Source organism: Ranitomeya variabilis, chromosome 5 (assembly GCF_051348905.1).
Source record: "Ranitomeya variabilis isolate aRanVar5 chromosome 5, aRanVar5.hap1, whole genome shotgun sequence".
Classification (NCBI taxonomy): domain Eukaryota; kingdom Metazoa; phylum Chordata; class Amphibia; order Anura; family Dendrobatidae; genus Ranitomeya; species Ranitomeya variabilis.
In genome coordinates, this window is record NC_135236.1 from 341,278,387 (window position 1) to 341,301,731 (window position 23,345).

Consider the following 23,345-nt stretch of genomic DNA (forward strand, 5'->3'; position numbering starts at 1 on the left):
GTAAGTATGTGCTGTTTGTTTTTTTTAGATTTTACGCTGGTAACCAGGGTAAACATCGGGTTACTAAGCGCGGCCCTGCGCTTAGTTACCCGATGTTTACCCTGGTTACCAGGGGACCTCGGCATAGTTGATCGCTGGAGAGCGGTCTGTGTGACAGCTCTCCAGCGACCAAACAGCGACGCTGCAGCGATCGACATCGTTGTCGCTATCGCTGCAGCGTCGCTTCGTGTGAAGGTACCTTTAGTCCATGCTTGACCCCAAAGTGGTTGATAGTGGGAGCTTCCGCTATACCCCAGACTCCACTGCAGTGTAATCATGGAGTGACTCTGGTTTGCCTCTGGCTCTGTCATCTACAGAAGTAAACTAATGTTATAGCCAAAAGAGCAAACTGTATATCACAAGTTAGTATTTCCAAAACACCAAACTAAACATATCAGTAAATGGAGCACAAACCACATCAAAATACAATACATTTTATTAACCAACTACAGAACAATGATAAAAAACACAAAGATGATAAAATTATGACAATGTGACTTGGGAATAAAGGCCTTATTGTAGCATGATAGCCTGAAAACTTAGTTGAGATCACACATGTATGAGAACACCAAACCTAAAACTTGAAACACTGTGCAAAGAATTACAAATTATATATATTGCACAACCCCTTACAACATGGCCTATATAAAGTTCCCAAATTGTATACACAGGTTTCTACAGTGTCTTGAAAAAGTATTCATACCCCATAAACTTTTCTACATTTTTTCACATTCACCCACAGACTTAAAAGTATTTTATTTGGATTTATGTGGTATACTAACACAAAGTAGCCAGTATTTGTGAAGTGTAAAGGAAATGATATAAGGTTTTCTAAATATTTAAAAATATAAATCTGAAAATTGTGACATACATTTGCATTCAACTCCCCTGAATTAATACTTTATAGGACCACCTTTCATTGCAATAACTGCAATTACTATAAGTCTTTTGGAATATGTCTCTACAGACTTTGCACATATAGAGGGTAAAATGTTTGCTCATTTTTCTTTTACAAAATGGCTGTAGCTCAGTGAGTTTAATGGAGAGTGTCTGTGAACAGCACTTTTCAAGTCTTGCCACAGATTCTTAATGAGATTAAGGTTTGCACTTTGACTGTGCCATTCAATTACATGACTTTGGTTTGATCTAAACCATTCCATTGTAGCTCTATCAATATGTTTAAGGTCATTGTCCTGCTGTAAGGTAAACCTATGACCCTGTTTGTAGTCTTTTGCAGCCTCTAATAGGTTTTCATCCAGAATTGCCCTGTATTTAGCTGCATCCATCTTCCCATCAACTCTGATCAGCTTCCTTGTCCCTGTTGAAGAAAAACATCACCACAACATGATGCGTGGGGATGGTGTTTTCAGGGTAATGTGCTGTGTGTTTTCCACCACATATAGTGTTTTATATTTAGCACAAAAAGTTCTACTTTTGTCTCATGTGATCAGAGTACCTTCTTCCAAATGCTAGCTGTGCACTCTACAAGGCGCTTTCCACACTGCCAACAGGACTTCTTGTGGCTTGCTTTCAAAAATGGTTTATTTGCCACTTTTACATAAAGGAAATATTTCTGGAGTGTATGACTAATAGTTGTGCTGTGGACAGATTCTTCCACCTGAGCTGTGGATCTCTACAGCTCCTTCAGAGTAAACAGCGACCTCTCGGTTGCTTCTATAATTAGTGCTTTCCTTTCTTGGGGGTGTCAGTTTAGGTGGACAGCAATGTCTTTTTTTTTTTTCAAAGTATACTGCAAGAAACTGCATGCGTGTTTGGGGTTTTTGGCTGGCTTTATTGGCTTAGCTCATAAGCAAAGTTCCAAAAGTGCTGCTCTTTTATGCTCACCAGCATTGCTATTAAGTAGGCCGAGATTAATTTAGCTTGTCGTGTGTATTATAGAGTTTGCAAAGGCTTGATTCCAGCCACCTGAACAATTCTTGGAGAACTGGCTCAAGGATGCTCTAGGGGATGAATTCTCCTCAACATTCTCTGTGGAGAGGGCCCACAGGGTTCCTACAAGGCCTCTTCCTCCAGGCGCCCCACCAAGACCATTTTTGGCAAGCATTCTAAACTGCAGAGACAGGGATGCTATACTTCGCATGGCAAGACAAAAGAGTCCCATCAAATTTGATAATGCTACTGTTTCAATATTCCCAGATTTTTCTATGGAACTTCAAAAGCAACGGGCTCAATTCATGGAGATAAAGAAACAGCTCAGAGAAAAGAACATTCTCTATTCAATGGTCTATCATGCCAGACTTTGAGTTGTTTACGAGGGTACTTCTTCCTTTTTTGCGTCCCCAGCAGAAGCTGAGGAATGGATGAGGTCTCACTTGGGAGTGGGTGGGGGGAAAAAATCCTAAACTGTTTGTCGTTTTTGAATATGGGTATATAGGAAATGGAACTTCCTCACTATGGGTTTTTTTTCTGCTTTTCCTTTTTCTCTTCCCCCTTTTCAAGGAGGAGCTCTTATCGCCAATGTCCGAGATAACCATACAGGACTCTGTGTTCAGAGATGGTATCCCCTTTTTGGACTGGGTTAAGAGCATGAACCTTTGATCCCTTTTGAAGCATTTTTTGCTCTTTACTGTTTTAGTGTTGTTAGTTGTTGCTTATATAGAAATTGCTGCCATGATTTTTTACATTATATGTAAGAAATATGATCGGCGTGACAATGCATATTATATTTGGATGAGAGGATATGGCATCTGGTATTACATGTATGACTTGGAATGTGAGAGGCCTCGGATCACCTCGAAAGAGAGATAAAGTATTTTCCCAGATGCGACGCTATCATCCTCATATTATAGCTTTGGTTGAAACGCATCTGACTAGGGACTCGGCTTGTTATGTGCAAAAGTCTTGGGTGCAATGGTCTGTACATGCATTTCACACTAGTTACTCCAGAGGAGTTTCTTTATTAATACACAAAGATATTAGATGGGAGGTTGGAGAGGTTCGGAGAGATCCAGAGGGACATTTTGTGTTTGTACATGCGATGTTGAACTTGAAAGACTATGTTATAATATGTATATATAATCCCCCCCAGCAAATATGTCAGTCATTAAAAAAGCGGTGAGCTTTGCCTTAAACTGTCCGGATGCATATGTTATGTGAATGGGAGATTTTAATTTGATCATGGATGATTGCCTGGAGAGATTCAGACTGGATAGCGGAGATTAAGGGGTGAACCCTCCTCTGTCTCGACTGTCAACATTTATGGAAGGTACTGGCTGGTTAGATTTATGGAGAATGCACCATACTGATGTAAGAGAACTTACCTGTCATTCGTCCATTAGACGCACTCTATCTCACTTTTGATTATATATTTGGATCTAGTAACTTGGCGGTGCGGGTGGGGGAGGTGAGGTATGGGAATAGGGGCGTTTCCGATCATAGCCTGGTAATTCTTAAACTTAGGTTTGGTCAAATAATAAACAATATGACTTGGAAATTAAACCCATTTTGGCTGAAGCTAATAGGCCCCAACGACAGGACTATAGATCAACTGGACTGTTTCATCGCGTCCCATCCAGAGCCGCAAAATATTAATGTTTTCTGGGATGCTCTTAAAGCATATCTGAGAGGATGTTTGTCCTCTACAATCTCTTATATTAAACGCTTGACTACACAGGAAGATGATGACATGGAGAGGCATCTGAAAGACTCGGAGGCGGCTTACATAGCTAGTCAGACATGCGAAAATAGAGCTGAGTGGTTACATTCTTATAGATTACATAGTCAATATGTTGATACCAAATCTAAACAAAAGCTGTTTTTTACTAAACAGGCGTATTTTGAACTGGGAAACCAGTCTAGTAAGCTTTTAGCATATATGGTACACTTACATAATACATCCAATACTATACTTAAAATCCGGAAACCAGACGGTTCAATAGTAAATTTGACGGACGACATACTTCAATGTTTTCATGACTACTATAAAGAATTGTATAGCTTCAAGGGGGATTCTGACACTCTGGAATGCCTAAATTATTTATCAGACATAGAGTTCCCTACACTGAGTCCCGCACAACAAGCTTTCTTAGACGTAGATTTTACTCTTGATGAGATAAATATGGCCATAGCAGATATGACTTCTGGAAAGGCACCTGGCCCAGATGGATTCCCCATAGAGATATATAGGAAATATCGAGACATTTTGGCACCAATTCCTTTGAAAGTATTTCTGGAGATTTGGGAGGGGGGTTCTTTGCCAGACTCCTATTATGAAGCAAATATTATAATTTAAAAAAAAGAAGGGAGGGACCCCTTTGAATGTGGATCTTACCGTCCTATTTCATTAGTAAATGTAGATTATAAAAATTTTACTAAAATTTGGGCCACCAGGTTAAATACAGTAATATTGGAAATAATACACCCAGACCAGACTGGATTTATGCCGGGTAAAAGTACATCTATTAATATCAGGAGAGTTCAGTCAATAGCCCAATATAGTACGTTGAGTATTGGAGAATAGGTGGGCCATGGCCTCGCTGGACGCGGCCAAGGCATTTGATTCTCTCGAATGGCCTTTCCTATCTGCATGCTTACAGAGATATCGATTTGGTCCTAAATTTGAAAAATGGATTGGCGCAATATATATGAAACCAAAAGCCTGGATAATTATTAATATCTCTATGTCTGAGGCATTCTCTTTGGGAAGGGGAACTCGTCAAGGATGCCCTCTCTCTCCAGCCATCTTTGCTCTTGTGATTGAAGCACTAGCAATGAGATCCACTCCAGCTATCAGAGGTATTAGCATAGCAGACCGCACGGATATTATTGGTTTATATGCGGATGACATGGTAATATTTATAGATGAAGTAGAAGAGACCCTACCACATGTGATCACCATTATAGAGGGATTTGGTAAGCACTCGGGACTATACATCAACTGGGATAAATCCGCCTTAATGCCTCTTTCCCATGTTTTAATAGATCACCTCGAAACGTTATCCCCACTACCGGTCGTGTCTAATTTTAAATACCTAGGAATAATTGTACCAAAATGTAGTAGACTTGATCTACAATTTAATATTCTTCCGTTGCTGGACTTAGTTAAACACAAATTTGTTATATGGAGTAAATTACCACTGTCTGTTTCAGGTCGCATAAACTTGATTAAAATGATATTACTTCCGAAGCTTAATTACTCCCTTTAACATAGTGCAGCACCAGTTCCTAGATCTTTTTTTCAAGCTTAAACTCGCTAGCCTCGTCCTTTATATGGGGGAAGGCTAGGCCTAAACTTAAATTGTCTACCTTGCATAGGTCTAAACAAATGGGAGGAGCGGCGTTGCCAGATTTTTTTTTATATTATTTGGCAGGACAGCTTAGAGCTTTGGGGAAATGGATGCCTGGGGGCTGTTTGCCAAATTCAGAGAGCCATGTGGTCCATGCCGCAAGGATTGCTTGTCCGTTGGGTTTCTTGGAAGTAAATAGACCTAATACCCCTAGACTATTACCATTACTCTGGCTGGTGAGGTTGATTTGGAGGCAGGTAAAAAAAGTAATTCACTTTAATGGTATTGTAGCCGAAATGCATTTATGGAATAATGAATACTTCCCCGGGCTACTGAATCACCCATCTGCTCAATTCTGGACATCATATGGTGTTCTTTCGGTTAATGATCTATATGAACAGGGTGCCCTAATGTCTTTTGAACAATTGCAACTTAAATATGATATCCCACAGCCTCAGTTCTTTCGCTATTTGAAACTCAGATCAGCGATTCAATCACATATGCGTAGCATAAATACAATGCAAATAATATCATCCTTCCCACTGATAGGGATCCTTAAATCACAGGGACCCCGTGGTCTTATCTCTGCGCTATACACATATCTGTTATCCGCTGATTCTGCTCTACTACCAGTTAGAGAAAAGTGGAAACTCTTAGTACCTGATCTTCACGATGAGGACTGGGAGATGGTTCTTGAGTCCCCAACTAAAGTATCCCCTTCGGCTAACAATAAAATGATACAAATGTATATAACACATCAATCATATTTAACCCCATTACGACTATTCAAAATTGGGTGGTCTCAATCTTCAGAATGCCTTAGATGCCATACAGGAGAGGCAGACTTTATACACATGATATGGGGATGTCCAGTTATACTATCTTTTTGGAACGAGGTAACGTCATTGTTGACCTCTCTTTTACTATTCCCATTCCTCTGAATCCATTAGTCTGTCTATTTGGGGTACTAGAGGAAGAGTCGTGGGGACACCATGTTCAAATTTTCTTGAGAGAGACACTTTTCTTGGCAAGGAAACTAATAGCCTTGTGTTGGATAGGCAATGTGCATCCATCTCTTGGGGCATGGATTGAGCTGGTAAATTCAATCATACCATACGAACGTACCTTATACCAGAATAGGGGCTGTTTAGAGAAATTTTATAAAATCTGGGATGTATGAAACTCGTCGTACCTTACTGTGTCATCACGTGGTTGATGGTCTAGTTCCAATGTGATAGAGCTTAAGGTAAAATATGCATGGTTCACGCTGTGCTTCAGCATTACTTTATAAATGAGATGGGGATTGTTTTGGCAGTAAAATAGTTTTAAGGTTTTAAGTACTGTAGGCATACTGTAATTTCCTGAAATTATATGATCCGGTCTATGTATTGAGACATACATTAATGCAAATTCATTATATACTTTTACTGTGTTCTTTATGAGTATTATGATGAGTGTATTTGTGCTGACATGGATACATGTAAACTATGTATGTCCATTTGTTTTTGTTGTTGTTGTGTAATAAATGAATTAAAAAAAATACATTTAAGTTTGTGAGTGTAATGTGATAAAATTTGCAAAAGTTCACGGGGTATGAATATTTTTTAATGCACTGTAAGTAAGGGCTGCTTCAGACACCTACAGTATGAAAATTGGTCTGAGCAACAGCCATAATGTACAGACTGTTCGCAAGTCTCTCAAAACAAGCATAACAGCTTCATGAATGACTGTGAGCCTGTGACGCCTGTTTCGGGAGATCTGGGGAGAGTCATTACATTGCAATCTGTGATTAGTAGTGTTGAGCATTCTGATACCGCAAGTATTGGGTATCGGCCGATACTTGCTGTATCGGAATTCCGATACCGAGATCCGATACTTTTGTGGTATCGGGAATTGGTATCGGGATCGATATTAATGTGTAAAATAAAGAATAAAAATAAAAAATATTGATATACTCACCCTCTGACGCGCCCTGGTTGTAACCGCCAGCCTCCGTTCATAAGAATGAGCGCTTGAAAGACCTTATATGACGTCGCGGCCTGTGATTGGTCACGGAGCGGTCACGTGACCGCCACGCGACCAATCACAAGCCGTGACGTCATCTAAGGTCTTTCAAGCGCTCATTCTTAGGAACGAAGGCTGGCGGTAACAACCAGGGCGCGTCAGAGGGTGAGTATATCAATATTTTTTATTTTTATTCTTTATTTTACACATTAATATGGATCCCAGGGCCTGAAGGGGAGTTTCCTCTCCTTCAGACCCTGGGAACCATCAGGATACCTTCCGATACTTGGTGTCCCATTGACTTGTATTGGTATCGGGTATCGGTATCGGCGATATCCGATACTTTTCGGGTATCGGCTGATACTATCTGATACCGATACTTTCAAGTATCGGACGGTATTGCTCAACACTAGTGATTAGTAGGGTTGAGCGAAACGGATCGGTCATTTTCAAAAGTCGCCGACTTTTGGCAAAGTCGGGTTTCGTGAAACCCGACCCGACCCCAGCGTGGGATCGGCCACACGGTTGGCGATTTTCGCGCCAAAGTCACGTTTCGTATGACGCTTTCCCCGCCATTTTTTTCAGCCAATGAAGGAGTGTGTGCAGCGTGATGACATGGGTTCCGGCTCGCTTTGTGCGGCGTCACAAGGGGTAAAACTGCCATCTTAACGTTTGGGATATAGCGATTCCCACAGTGAAACACAAACTTTGCAGGGACGGAGAGAGAGAGAGAGAGAGAGAGAGAGCGATTGAGAGATTGATTAAAAAAAAAAAACAATCCCCATTGACTTGCATTGGGTTTCGTGTTTCGGTCGGCCCCACGACTTTTCACAATAATCGGCCGATTTCACACGATCCGACTTTCGAGACAGTCGGGTTTCACGAAACCCGACTCGATCCTAAAAAAGCAAAAGTCGCTCAACCCTAGTGATTAGACTAAGTTATACCGACATCTGAAGCAGCTCTAACACAAGTGTCCACATAACATCCATTCACATCATTCACAATGACCACCGTAAACAAAAATGAATACATAATAATAAATGAAAATTCTAGTTTATGGTTGCCTCTGTGAGGCAGTGACCTATGTTATAAGCGAAGAAGGATGTGCGAAGAAGCATATGGAGGACGGGGGAGTGCATTGCAGTCAAAGGCATAGCTGTGAATGCAAGGCAGAATATAAGTAAGTGTTAATCTTAGGCAAAGCTATTTGTCCAAGGCAGTTTTAAGAAAACCCACCAGCAACCTCAATCCATTCAAAGGCTCATTATAAAGTTCGGTCAGCTTTAAGAAAGATGAGTCCTGAGGACAATATGGAAGCCTTTCTCACCGTGTTTGAATGCACAGCAGAGTGGGAGAGCTTGCCGATGACCCAGTGGGCTGAAGTGGGGGCCCCCTTCCTGACAAGAGATGCCAGAAGGCCTACCTGGACCTCAGTTGCAATGATGCCTTGGAGTATGGGAAGCTGAAAGATGAGATCCTTGCCCGACTGGGGGTTAATACATATGTGCGGGCTCAACGGGTATTCCAGTGGTTGTTTGTGGAGTCGCGTCCTGCCAGATCTAAGACATATGACTTGCTGCAGCTGGTTACAAAATGGCTCCAGCCTGTTGATGCAGCTGGTTACAAAATGGCTTCAGCCTGAGACCTTAAATCCTTTCCAGATGGTAGAGAGGGTAGTGGTCAACGAGCTGGTGAGGGCTCTGCCAAGAGCTATACAGAGTTGGGTGGGACAAGGGGACTCAGGCACTCTGGACTGGGTGGTAGGACTGATTGAGTGGTATACAGCCACTCAGGACTTTATACGGGACACTGCTCCACTTTGGCTGTCATGTAAGGCCCCACCAGATCAGGAGCCTGGGAAAAGTCCACGAACCTCCACTGGGGCCAATCCGGACTGTGCCCGTACTGAGGGGGTATACCAGAAGGAGAATGACAACAGACCCATGTCCCTTAAATCAGCCCCAAGGTCCCTCTTGTCGCAGTTGTTAAGTGTTGGTGGTGCCAAGGGCCCAGACATGTGGTTGCCAACTGCCCCCTAACAACTGAATCCATGGACTGTGGGTATACTCGCCAGGTGTCTATGTATCCCCAGCCAATCTGTACCACAACTATGGGCACTGCCAGCAGCAAACCCCAACTGTGCTAGGTACTCTTCAACGGGTACCAGGCGGAGGCACTCTTGGACTCGGAGAGCCTAGTAACTCTGGTTCATGGATCCATTGCTGTTGGGAACAACCCCAATGAATGTAAAGTGGGGGTGGTGCATAATCATGGGGAACTCCGGGAGTACCCGACCGTGGAAGTCACATTTTCCACACCGTGTGTGGAAATAAGACATGTTGAGGGAGTGGTAAAGGTTCTTCCGTATGGGACTGTGTTGGGAAGAGACTTGCCCCTGTTCTGGTCCCTGTAGGAGACCAGGGTTAACCCTCCCAAGGTAAATGCTATTTCCAAAGTTCCCATGTCAGGGATACCTGCCGTAGGGGTCTCTGTTATGGACCTGGTGGTTAGGTGCACCGGGAATGACCTGATGGTTAAACTAAATGACAGGACAAGCTCTGGGAAGTGGGAACTCTGCTGACCGCAAATCCTAATCCTAACACACACACTAGAAATAGCTGTGGAGCGTACCTAACTCTCCCTAGACGCCTCTTCACAGCCTAAGAGCTAACTACCCCTAAAGATAGGAAAATAAGCCTTACCTTGCCTCAGAGAAATCCCCCAAAGGTAAAGGCAGCCCCCCATATATATTAACTGTGAGTTAAGAGGAAAGTCACAAACACAGGGATGAAACAGGTTTCAGCAAAGGAGGCCAGACTTACTAGATAGACTGAGGATAGGAAAGGGATCTATGCGGTCAGCACAAAAAACTACAAAAAGCCACGCAGAGTGTGCAAAAAGACCCCCGCACCGACTCACGGTGCGGAGGTGCCACTCTGCAACTCAGAGCTTCCAGCTAGCAAGGCAATATCATGTTAGCAAGCTGGACTAGAACTTAGCAAACACTAAGAAACATATTCAGTACACAATAAACAACAAATGAACCAGCGGGGACTTAGCTTATGCTGGAGTAGACAGGTCATCAGAAAGATCCGAGAGAGATCTGAACCAGTACTGATACATTGATAGCTGGCATGGAGTAACGATCTGAGTGGAGTTAAATAGAGAAGCCAGCCTAGCCGCAAACGAGGGCAGCTGAGGAAGCAACCTCAGAACCAGCAGTTCCACTCACAGCCACCAGAGGGAGTCCACGGACAGAACTCACCGAAGTACCATTCATGACCACAGGAGGGAGTTCGAGAACGGAATTCACAACAGGTCTCCAACATAGGGACAGAGTGCAACCCAGAAAGACTCCCCCTAGAGGTAATGGCAGGAGAGGTCGAGGAGACCCAACCGATCCCTAAGCTGGAGATGTCCCCTGGTAAGTTCAGGACAGCTCAGCTCCAGGATCCCACCCTGTCCTGGGCACGAGAAAGGGTGGTTGAAATCAATGGGATAGCTCAGCAACTGGGTGCTGAGACAATTTTTCCTTGCATGGCTATCCACCAGGAGTTGTTGTACTGGGTAGATAAAATCCGTGATGAGGTGTGGAACAGCTGGTGGTACCCCAGCCCTACCGTCGGGTGGTGCGCGACATGGCTTACACCCATATGCTACAAGGGCACTTAGGGACCAAAAAGACGCAGGAGCGCATTCTGCAGCATTTTTTTGGTCTGGGATCCACACGGAGGTCCAGAGGTACTGTGACACAGGTTCAGAGTGCCAACTCTTCTCACCCACTGCGATCTACTGAAGTCCATTGGTACCTCTGCCCATCATAGAGGTACCATTTGATCAGATCACAATGGATGTGGTACGTCCCACAGTGAAATCCGCCCATGGCCATTAACATATTCAAGTCATAGTGGACTACGCCACCTGGTACCAGAGGTGATACCTCTCCGCCACACATCAGCCAAGCTAATAGCCCGTGAGCTATTTGCCGTGTTTTGTCGCCTTGGGCTGACAAAGGATATCCTTACAGATCAGGGTCCTCCTTTTATGTCTAAAGGGACCAGGGAGCTATGTAAGCTGCTCCAGATTAAATAGCTATGCATGTCGGTGTACCACCCACAAACCGACGGTTCATGGAGAGATTTAAAAAGACCCTAAGTCCATGCTAAAAAAGGTGGTCGCCAAGGATGGGAGGAATTGGGACCCGTTACTGCCCCATCTAATATTCGCTATCCGCGAGGTACCGCAGGCGTCCACGGGGTTCTCTCCATTTGAGCTACTGCATGGCAGGCACCCGAGGGTCCTGCTGGACATAGCTAAGGAGACGTGGAAATAGTAGCCAACTCCGCATCAGAGCATAATCCAGCACGCGGTGAGCATGCAGGACCGGATTGCGGCAGTATGGCCCATAGTAAAAGAGCATCTAATGGATGCCCATGCTGCGCGGAGCTACACGTACAATAAGAGAGTCACGGTCAGGGCCTTTAAAGAAGGGGACCGGGTGTTGGTACTAGTGCCCACCCCAGAGAGTAAGCTCATGGCCAAGTGGAAAGGGCCATATGAGATATGGGGGAAGGTAGGAGAGGTGAATTATAGAGTGCACCAACCCGGAAAAAGGAAATCCGAACAACTATACCACGTCAACCTGCTAAAAGCCTGGAAAGACCGGGAATGTTTGATCGCGGAGGCAAATCCGGTCGTGCCAATGGGGATCCCTCTGGCACTGGCCAAGGACCCAGCAGAGGGTCAAGTTAAAATAAATGATGCCCTCACCAAACAGCAGCAGTGGGAGGCTCATGCTCTGGTGCAGCGGAATAAGGACATATTCTCAAAACTGCCGGGGCGGACCTCTATGATACAACATAACATCTTCACCGAGCCCCGGGTAAGTGTACGGATGAAACCGTACCGAGTGCCTGAAGCCCGAAGGCAGGCCATCACGGCTGAAGTGAAGCAAATGCTTCAGTTGGGAGTCATTGAGGAGTCCCGGAGTGAGAGGGCTAGCCCTATTGTCCTAATCCCAAAGCCAGAAGGGTTGTTAAGTTTTTGTAATGACTTCAGGAAATTAAATGAGGTATCTAAGTTTGACCTCTATCCAATGCCCCGTGTGGACCAGCTAATTGAGTGGGGAAGGCCCAGTACTTCACCACGCTCAATCTCACTAAAAGTTACTGGCAGGTCCCGTTAACGGTGTCTGCAAAAGAACAGACCACTATTATCACAACAGAGGGTCTCTACCAGTATGTTGTCTTGCCTTTTTGGTTCCATGGGGCTCCGGCCACATTCCAGAGGCTGATGGACATTCTCTTAGAGCCTCACTGGGATTACGCGTCGGCCTATTTGGATGACATAGTCATCTTTAGTACTGTCTGGGTTACCCACCTGTCTCAGGTACAAGCAGTGCTGGAGTATCTCAGAATCATGGGGTTATCAACAAACCCTACGAAATGCATGATAGGATTCACGGAGGCTCGGTACTTAGGTTACGTGATCGGTTGCGGGGTTATCAAGCCCCGAGTAAACAAGATTGAGGCCATTCAAAACTGGCCCAAGCCCTTAAGTACCAAACAGGTGAGGGCATTACTTGGCATCATTAGGTACTACCACCAGTTCAGTTTATACTCAATTTTGCTGGGAAATCAGCACCCCTAATGGACCTGTTAAAAAGTAAGAAGACGATGATGGTCCGGTGGAACCCTCAAGCGGAGGAAGCATTCCAGTCCCTGAAGTCAGCATTGTGTGGACAGCCGGTCCTCATCAGCCCTGACTTCAAGAAAACCTTTATCGTGCAAACCAATGCCTCAGAGGTAGGCCTTGGAGCAGTGTTGTCACAAGAGGTAAATGGGGATGAGCTTCCAATCACCTACTTGAGCAGGAAACTGACCCCGGCAGAGAAAAAATATGGCGTAGTGGAGAAGAAGTGCTTGGCGATTAAGTGAGCCTGGGAGTCCGTATGCTACCATTTGCTCGGGTGTCAGTTTCATTTGGTAATGGACCATTCACCCCTCAACTGGATGAGAAGTGCAAATGAGAGGAATGCCCGAGTCACCAGATGGTTCCTGTCCCGATAAAACTTTAGTTTCTCAGTGGAACATCGGGCGGGGAAATCACAGGGAAATGCAGATGGAGCGCCCCCAGACGCAGGGCCGAGGGGTACCTGGTACCGGGCCTCTCTGTCTCAGTCTTGGGGTTGTCACGGTGGCCTGACCCGGTCCGTGACCCTGCTAAGGGGCATCCAATTAAAGGTGGTGGTGCGTGGTGCGATGAAATAACGAGGACACAGGGTTGCAGTCTCTTTACCTCTTTACTGAAGGCTTCGGGATCCACAATCCAGAGCACTGCTAACAGGGCTGTCCGAGACCGGCTGGTCCGAAGGCACATCCAGAGTTCCCTTTGCAGGTGAAAATCAGTGCCTACCTACTAGTGCCTGGGTGTTGTAGTACTTCCCTGCTGAGCACCACGGGATAGTCCTCACAACTGTCGTGTATGTTTCTGTTCTTTCTCTCCGTCCCCCAGATGATATGGATAGGACGCACCCGTATGATGGGGTAGGCCTGGAGCTATTTTATAGGGACCCTAGAGACGCCCCTCTCCCACAATTTGCCTCCGTTGTCTTCATTAGGTGAATTAGGTGAGACAGCCAACCTAGAGTTAACTGTCCTGCCGTTGGTTTGAAGTAATGCTTAGAGCCCAATACTTCCTTGGCGTTCCGACCACTGGCTATGCGCCTCAGTAGGATGTTGCCGATCTCGGGGCATGACTCCTACTGGTTCTCGCGCCTTTGTGCTGTGATCTCGTTTCTCACTTCTCCACAATATACCTCACTTCTTGTCCTTTCTTAGGATACCGCCGCAATGTAGTGCAGGCGCGGCTCCGTAATGATCTGTCCTGTTCGCTAGGCCACTGTCAGGATCCCACCCCTGACAGGGACCCCCTGTATCTTCCCAAGCAACCTCTTCTCTCACTAGATGTTGCTCGGGCAAAACCCAGTCAGCTGCTCTCTAACTTCCTATCCAACCCCCAGTTTTACCAAAGTGTGAGGAGTGGCCTAATACATAGAATCCTTTGCTCCCCCTGGTGGCCAGAGGGACGTTACTGCAATGACCAGGTCTCTGGGGTGCTGCACGGATGCCCTGTCACAGGCCCCCTGTATGGTGGCAAATGTTCAACCCCACAAGTTTGAATAGAGGGAGGGGAGTATGTGAGGCAGTGACTGCTGTTATATGTGATAGTCACTGTGTCCCCAAGGATGTGCAAAGAAGTATATGGAGGCAGGGGGAGTGCATTGCTGTCACGGGCATAGCTGTGATTGCAAGACAGAATAGAAGTAAGTGTCAAGCTTGGGCAAGCTATTTGTCCAAAGCAGTTTAAAGAAAACCCATCATGGGCTTTTATTTTGAAATGCACTACAGGATGGTAGTGGGGTGGTCCATTTCCTTCCTCGGCCCGAGGTTTTCCATGTGGCCTATGGCTACTGGTTTGTTTGCAAATACCCCTGCACCAGAGGGTTGGCTGTGTCAGTTTTGGTCTTGCAAGTAGGCAGAGCAGACGGTTTTGCAGGGCTCAAGCATGTGTGAAGCAACACAGGGCCAAGCGGAGCTAAAAGTTCTGGCATTCTCAGCCTACACAGCGGTGCAGTCGCCCACGTCAATGGGTCACAGACTGTCTTTATTCTCCTGGCTGCGATCCGGAGGATCTGATTTACCTTCTGTTTGTGAGTAAACCGTTCATTAAAAGAGACTTTACTTTGAACTTTTCCTTGGTCAGTGCCTCATCACTGCACAGTGTGGACACCGCTGCACTATACCTCTCAAAAAAAGGAATACAAATTGATTAAAAAGCCACATGTACACAAAATTTATACCTATAAAAGATACAGATTGTCAAACAAAAAACAAGCAACAAATATTGAAAAATTACAATTTTCACCCTACAAAATCCACTGTGCATTAACGTCTGTAAAACACTTTTTGGATTAAAATGCTCTCTTGTTATTTGTAATCAATAAAAAGATCTCTAAAAAAAGGAAAAACCTACCTAATATAGTGACAATTGACTGAACCTGCTAATTGTTTGGTCTAATGTTGCTTGTGCACAAACTGAAACAAATGTACATTTAGGTATTGCTGAATATGAAATTGTTCAATTTATAATTTATACTCACTTGTGCTAGAGTGTACTGGCAGACTCCATCATATGTGTACCACATTCCATCAAAGGTTTGGAAATGACCATCTCCAAAAACACTGCAAGTTGTTTGGCAGTCATCGAAAGAACATTTCCATGTTCCTTTAGTACAGACACTAAGTAATAGAAAATGTAATATGACTTCATCCGGTAAAAGCTATATATACGGTATGTCTTTTCAGACTTCATTTATCATCAAAGAGGTGGATAAAGATGGGAATAAGGTCCTGTGGCCAGTCCATTTATAAATGACAGAGGAAAGGCGATGATTAAGTGATTAAAATTGATATGTTGTATGCCTTTCAGATCCATCAGTAACCTTCAAGAAGAAACTGGATTTATTGGTGAACTTGGTGTTTTCACAGGGGAACCATCAATAAAGCTGAGCGGGATATTTTAATCATTTCTAAACCTGTCATCCCCATCTTTTACCAAAGGTCCACAAATCTACTTAATCCCCCTTGCAGACCTATTCTGGCCAGAATTAATGGCCTCACGGATGTGTGAATACTTAGAGTTTTATCTTCAACCTATGGTTACCCCAACTGGACTCCTGTATTCATGACAACATGCATGTGTTGGAGATCTTGAAGATAATCTCTCTTCCACTTAGAAGTACGCTGGTATCACTTGATGTGGAGTCTCTCTATACTAGCATACCACATGAGTTGGATCTGCAAGCTACAAAGTTCTTTTAGGAACAAACAGGTGATCCTGACAGTTCATATAATCTATTCCTTTTGGAGTTATTGTTGTTTGTATTTAAGCACAATTATTTACTTTTTGATCATACCTACTACAAACAAATATCTGTTGTGCCCCCTCCTTTGCCAACCTCTTTTTGGGGTGGTGGAAGGTGACACACGTGTATACCCTAGACCTCTTTAAACATCATGTATTAAAGTGATATAGGTACATCAATGATGTCCTCTTCTTTTGGACTAGCCCTCCGGACTTGTGTTCTGAGTTGATTTCAACTCTGAACTCTAACTCTTCTAACATAGTTCTTACTTTCACTTTGGCTCTCAAAACAGGACAATAGGATGACCTCAACTCTTTTTTTGGAAAGCTACTTCTACACACAGCTTAATTCACTTCTCTAGCTTTTGCCCTTCACACCTTAAGAAAACGATTCCTTTTGGTCAATTTATCAAGGCTAAATTTAAGTGTAGTTACAAATCTGATTTTAACTTGCAGGTTGGAGAACTTATTCAACAGTTTAGGACCAAAGGGTACCCCAAATGAGTAATTAATGAAGTCTTTCATTGTGCTCATCAATAAAATAGAACCGACTTGTTACATCCCAGGATGAAACCATGTGAAATTTTCATCCGGCAGGTCACCTCCTTCAATAACCAGTGGCATGATCTTCACAAATTGTCAATAAAAATTGGAGTACCCTACTGGTGGAACCAAAACTAAGGGACATTATTTCTTAGAACCACTCATAACCACTCATAATGGCTAGAAGGGCTAAGGATTTAAATGACAATCTCAGTAAGTCACCAAGTCATTTTGTACGACCACCTACAAGCCTTAATAGAGGCTTCTCTCTCAAAGGTTCACATGCATGTGGAAATTGCTCGGTCTGTCCCTTTGTCTTCTACGTATACTTTCAATAACCCTAAGGATCAGCATGAATATCCACTCTGTAAGTACACTGCTCAAAAAATAAAGGGAACACTAAAATACCACATTCTAGATATCACTGAATGAAATATTTCAGTTGCAAATCTTTATTCATTACATAGTGGAATGTGTTGCGGACAAGAGAACATAAAAATTATCAATGTAAATCAAAATAATATGGAGGTCTGGATTTGCAATGATACTCAAAATCAAAGTAGAAAATTGAATTACAGGCTGATCCAACTTTAGTGGAAATGCCTCAAGACAAGGAAATGATGTTCAGTTGTGTGTGTGTTGCCTTAATGTGCCTATATGACCTCCCTACAATACCTGGGCATGCTCCTGATGAGGCAGCGGATGGTCTCCTGAGGGATCTCCTCCCAGACCTGGACTAAAGCATCCACCAACTCCTGGACAGTCTGTGGTGCAACGTGACGTTGGTGGATGGTGCGAGACATGATGTCCCAGATGTGTTCAATCAGATTCAGGTCTGGGGAACGGGCGGGCCAGTCCATAGCTTCAATGTCTTCATCTTGCAGGAATTGCTGACACACTCCAGACTCATGAGCTGTGGCATTGTCATGCAGTAGGAGGAACCCAGGGCCAACCGCACCAGCATATGATCTCACAAGGGGTCTGAGGATCTCATCTCGGTACCTAATAGCAGCCAGACTACCTCTGGCGAGCACATGGAGGGCTGTGCGGCCCTCCAAAGAAATGCCACCCCACACCATTACTGACCAATTGCCAAACCAGTCATGCTGAAGGATGTTGCAGGCAGATCACTCTCCACGGCGTCTCCAAACTCTGTCACGTCTGTCACATGTGCTCAGTGTGAACCTGCTTTCAGGAGGTTTCCTGAACCTGCTGTGAAGAGCACAGGGCACCAGTGGTGAATTTGCCAATCCTGGTGTTCTGTGGCAAATGCCAAGTGTCCTGCACGGTGTTGGGCTGTGAGCACAACCCCCATCTGTGGACGTCGGGCACTCAGACCATACTCTTTTATTGAGTGTGTCTTGATAATTGCCAATAATTTCCATCTGTTGTCTATTCCATTTGCACAACAGCATGTGAAATTGATTGTCAAACAGTGTTGCATTCTAAGTGGACAGTTTGATTTCACAGAAGTTTGATTTACTTGGAGTTACTGTATATTCTGTTGTTTAAGTGTTCCCTTTATCTTTTTTGAGCATTGTATATTAACTGTCAATCTAAAAATATCATCTATGTCCTCATTTGTCCCTGCTCTATGTTTTATGTTGGACAAACCACATATGAATTGCGAAAAAGGCTAAAGCAACACTTTTCTAATATTGCCCTAACTGAAAAAGAGAGCAAGGTGCTATCTATAGTAGCCTCACACTATGTGCAACAGCACAAATGTAGAATTAAGGGCACCAGGGTTGTCGACCTAGATGCTGTCTCCTCAAACTTCAGGGTTGGCAACATTGTTCCACCATTGTTACTTTATGAGTCCCATTGGATGTATAAACTCGATTGTGTTTTACCAATGGGTATTAATGAGGACTTTCTTTTCACAGGTTTTTATAGACGCTAAATCCATATGCGAATTCCAATCTTTAGATAATATCAGCACTCATATATTTCTGCAGTGTAGTCTAATTGACACACTTTATCATGCTGTTAGTATTTTTTCATGTAATTTTTAGATAATTTTTTTGGCTTCTGTATACATTATGTGTATATTATGTCTACATTTTTTTGTTGTTTCCATATATAGATGTACCTTTATTGGTTATAGTTTTTCCTTTTTCTTCCTTTCTTATGTAAGTTCAGTGACAAGCAAAAGGGTAACAATGTTTTCCACTTTTAGCTTTCAGGCTCCATATCTCACCATCCACTACTGCTTCAAATGTGAGACTACAAACATTTTAGAGACAATCATCTTGGCTATTTCTTACATAAATTTGACTTGCAACTATTTAGCATATGATTAGTTATGCCAATTCTTGTCACTGCATTGTTACTGTTGTGCTCCTAAAAATCTAATATTTAATTTTATTATTTTCTTAGAATTTTGCAAATCCACCTTTGGCTTTTAACACTACCTGAATCCTTCTGGGCATGCTCTCGATCAGATTCAAGCATGTCTCAACCAAAATCTGATCCTTGGTCTTTGCTACACATTCTCAAAGTTGGCGCATACTGGTCGACTCACTTGCGAATGTATACATTTTTTTCTTCAATTCTAACCATAAGTGTTCAATTGCGTTGTGGTCTGGGAATCCAGCACCTCTACTCCATTGTTATTGAACCATTTCTTTGCAAATCTCAACATATGCTTCTGGTCTTTGTCCTGCTGGAACACTATGTCATTCTTTTCATACCCATAGTACTCAAGAGTACGAAATAACTTGTCTTGTAGGATACTCACATATAACTCAGCAATGAGACCACAATCAATTCTTATGAAGTATCCAACGCCTTTGGCTGTGAAGCAACCCCATATTATTAGGTTTTTCATCCGTTAGCCCCTTTTTCCCTTGCTTCTTCCATACCTATTTGCACCCATTAGAGCCTAGTCTATTAACTTTTGTCCCATTGCTCCAAATCACCTGTTTGCAATCTACTACTGTCCACTTTTCATACATTTTTGCAAACTCTAGCCAATGCTTCTTATGACAATATTGAATTTGAGGCTCCTTAAACTTTTTTCAAGCTACCATTCCAGACTTGTGTAATGTGTGTCACACGATACTTGTATGGATGTCTGTGATCTCACTACTCACTTTACGAAGCAAACGAGTCACCTCCAATGCTTTGTTTGTCGCATCAGAACTGATAGACTATGATGAGACAACTTTTTGACACCAATATTTTGCCTGCACGTACACATCTTGTCTTTTGAATGGATGGATGGACTTAATTTGTATTTTTCCAACTGTCATAGCACTCACATGAAACAGTTTAGTAATTTTCTTGGCAGAGAGAGCACTAGCGATCAGTTAGATGATGCTGTTTCTCTTTTCTTGGGAGATCATCTTCATGGTTGCTCCTTGATTCAAACCAGTGACCTTTCAGTTAGCAATCAACCTAATAGCACACTGAGCTATTAGGGAATGTGATAACAGGTTGTATTTTGTACTATACAGGAAGAAGCAAAACAGTAACAATGGAGTGACAAGAATTTGTATAACTAATCATATGCTAAATAGTGACATGTCAAATTTATATATGAGATAGCCAAGACGATTGTCTATAAAATGATGGTAGCCACACGTTTGAAGCAGTAGTGGATGGTGAGATTTGGAGCTGAAAGTCAAAAGTTCAAAGCATTGTTATCCTTTTGCTTGTCACTGTATATAGTTTAGCCACATAGAACACATTTTTTTTAAATAATATAATATTAATCCATCAAAATGAATTTTAGTCAAATAATTACCATTGATTGCAGGAAATATTCACAGAACGACCACTTGCATATTCCTGACCACCGTAAAGACATGGACAATCTGTGAATGGTACGCAATTCCCTTTTGAGTCCCTAACCATACCAAATCTGCAGTAGTATCCAGGTTTACATTCGTCGTCATCCTGTAAACAGAAAATGTTTAATAAAATAGATAAATAACATTTACTGTGTTTTTATCCCTTATAAAGTGGCATCCATGCATTTTTATTTAACCCTTTCACAACATGCACTGTACTTTAATGGCACTGCGGAAAATACCTCTCCAGAAACTGTCGTACATGTACGATGCAACTATCTCACTGGCTCACTAGCCGAAATCATCAGCGGGTGTCAGCTATATATCATAGTTGGCACTCTGCAGTAACACACACAATTAGTGCTAGTGCCAATTATGCGCATTTAACCCCTAATATCGATTTCAATAGCAACAGTGGTGTCTATCTGCTTACAAAAAGAGGGGGCTTCCTCTTTCCGTCTATCGGCACAATGTGATTGTAATCGCATTGTGCCGATAGTCCCCATGGTGACTCCAGGTCGAATAATGGCACAGGGTCACCCAGGTACAGTGGCCTGTAAGGTCAGCATAAGGAAAGTTGATGTCCCATACTGGGATTAGGCAAAAAAATAAATAAAAAAGTTAAAGTTTGTAAAAATGTGCAAAAATAAAATTGAAAGTCCAAAAAAGATTTTAAAATGTTTTGCAAGTAAAAATGCAGTTTTTCACATAAAAAAAGTAAAAAAAAAGTACAGATATTTGGTATTGCTGTGTCTGGAACAAACCAACCTATAAAACTGTCATATTATTTAACCCATTTTTTTAAATAAATAAAAACACATAAAAAATAAAGCTTTTTCATCATACTAACACACAACATAGAATAACAAGTGATCCAAAAATCACATACAAAAAAACCCAATATCATCAATGAAAACGTCATCTTGTCACATACAAAAAAGCCCTTATATAGTGTTGTCGCTATTAAAAAAGTTTCAGATATCAGAGTATATGATGATGGAAAAGCAAATGTTTGCAAAAAATGTATCATAATATGCAAAAATGTAAAACATATAAAACTTTTATGCATCTGGCATCACGGCTATTGTAATAAGATTAAGAACATTACCTGATCACTTTTACTGCACAGAGAATGGCGCGAATAAAAAAATGTATTTAAAATTTCTGGTTTTTGTTCACACTGCCACCCAGAAATCGCAGAAAATAAAAGATTAAAAAATGTTATGTATTCCAAATTTTCTACAAATAAAAACTTCGACTCATCCCACAAAAAAACAAGCCCCAATGCAGCACTTTCAGCGGAAAAATAAAAAAAATTATTGCTCTCAGAATATGGCGATGCAATAAGGAATACTTTTTATTGTAAATTGGTGTCTTAGCATGCAAAAATAGCAAATTCTAAAAACTACTAAATAATGGTGGCATCAATAAATAACCCTCTATTTGTACTGATCCAAAAAAAGTCGCTTTATCAAGTTTACCAACCATGACCAGTGTAAAATGGAATTCAAAAGTTAAAGACAATTCCTGAATTGCTTTTTATTTGTTCATTTTGTTTATCAAAAATTGGAATAAAACTGTTATTTACCCACAAATGACACCAATAAATACTTTATCTTTTCATGCAAAAACAAGCCGCTACGCAAACCTGGCTGCCATCTGCAAATGGAAAAATTGAAGTTTCCCTTGCTCCTAGTAGTTCAGAGGCATTGGAAAACACACGACTTGCAAGAAACCAATCCAGTAAAATCCACACTCAGAAAGCCAGATGGCCCTCTTTTCTGAGCACTGCAGTGTGCCTAAACCACGCTTAACGTCATGTATAGCACTGCTGCAAAGGGGAGAAAGCACTTAAAGAGGTTCTCTGGGCCTAATGATTGATTATCCACTGGATTGTTCTTCAATATGAGATCGGTGGGGCTCCAACACCAGCACACCTACCTACAGCTAAAAACTGCTCCTGCAGGGGCCAGACCTAAGCGATGTACAAACGAAACACAGCAGCCCTGCACATTGCTTAGTAAATGAGTACTGAGCTTTGTCTCCCATTGAAGTGAATGTACTGCACTATTCCTGCAGCGGCCATCAAGCAATTTATGGGGTTGCTGTATATAGCCCAAACATCGCTTAGGCTAGTTGCACACTGCGTCTGTGCACCCAGCCTGCAGTATATGGCAGGAAACTTTTCCAGAAGTCTACTGTTCTCACACGGTATAAGTGATTAGACAACTTTATTCTTCGGGTCAGTGAGAATACAGCAATGGCTGCTCTCTAAAAGACAGATTTTTTTTGCAAAACAAAGTTTTTGCATCACCATATTTTGAGAGCTATAATTTTTCTATATTTCTGGTGACAAAGTCATTTGAGGGCTTGTTTTTTTGTGGAACAGCTTGACATTTTACTATTTTCGGTCACATAATATTTTTGATCACTTTCTATTTCGACTTTTGGGAGGCAAAATAAACAAAATCCTGCAAGTCAATGCAATTTTTTTGAGGGGAGAATTTATGCTGTTCTCCGTGTGGTAAAAGTGATAAGGCCGCTTTATTCTTTGGCTCATGATGATTACAGTGATACCACATTTATATACGTTTTTATGTTTTGCCAATTTTACACAATAAAAACTATTTTTAGAAAAAGTAATTGTTTTTGCATTGCTTTATTCTGAGAGCTATAACTTTTTTATTTTTCAATTGATGAAGCTGGATGGCAGTTTGTTTTTTGACGGACTAGATGACATTTTTATTCCACTTTTTGTTGATGAAAAATCATAGTTTTTTGCTATTTTTTT

The 23,345-nt window shown here is 42.4% G+C and overlaps 1 protein-coding gene across 1 annotated transcript in view; it reads right to left on the reverse strand.

Annotated features, from left to right (window-relative positions):
• Positions 1-23,345, reverse strand: part of MUC19 (mucin 19, oligomeric) — a 763,086-nt gene that overhangs the window by 405,680 nt on the left and 334,061 nt on the right. The window contains exons 27-28 of the mRNA XM_077264813.1: positions 20,509-20,660; positions 15,454-15,592 (exon numbers count right to left, since the gene is read on the reverse strand). Coding sequence (XP_077120928.1) covers positions 15,454-15,592; positions 20,509-20,660 — 291 coding nt within the window. The remainder of the gene's footprint in view (positions 1-15,453; positions 15,593-20,508; positions 20,661-23,345) is intronic.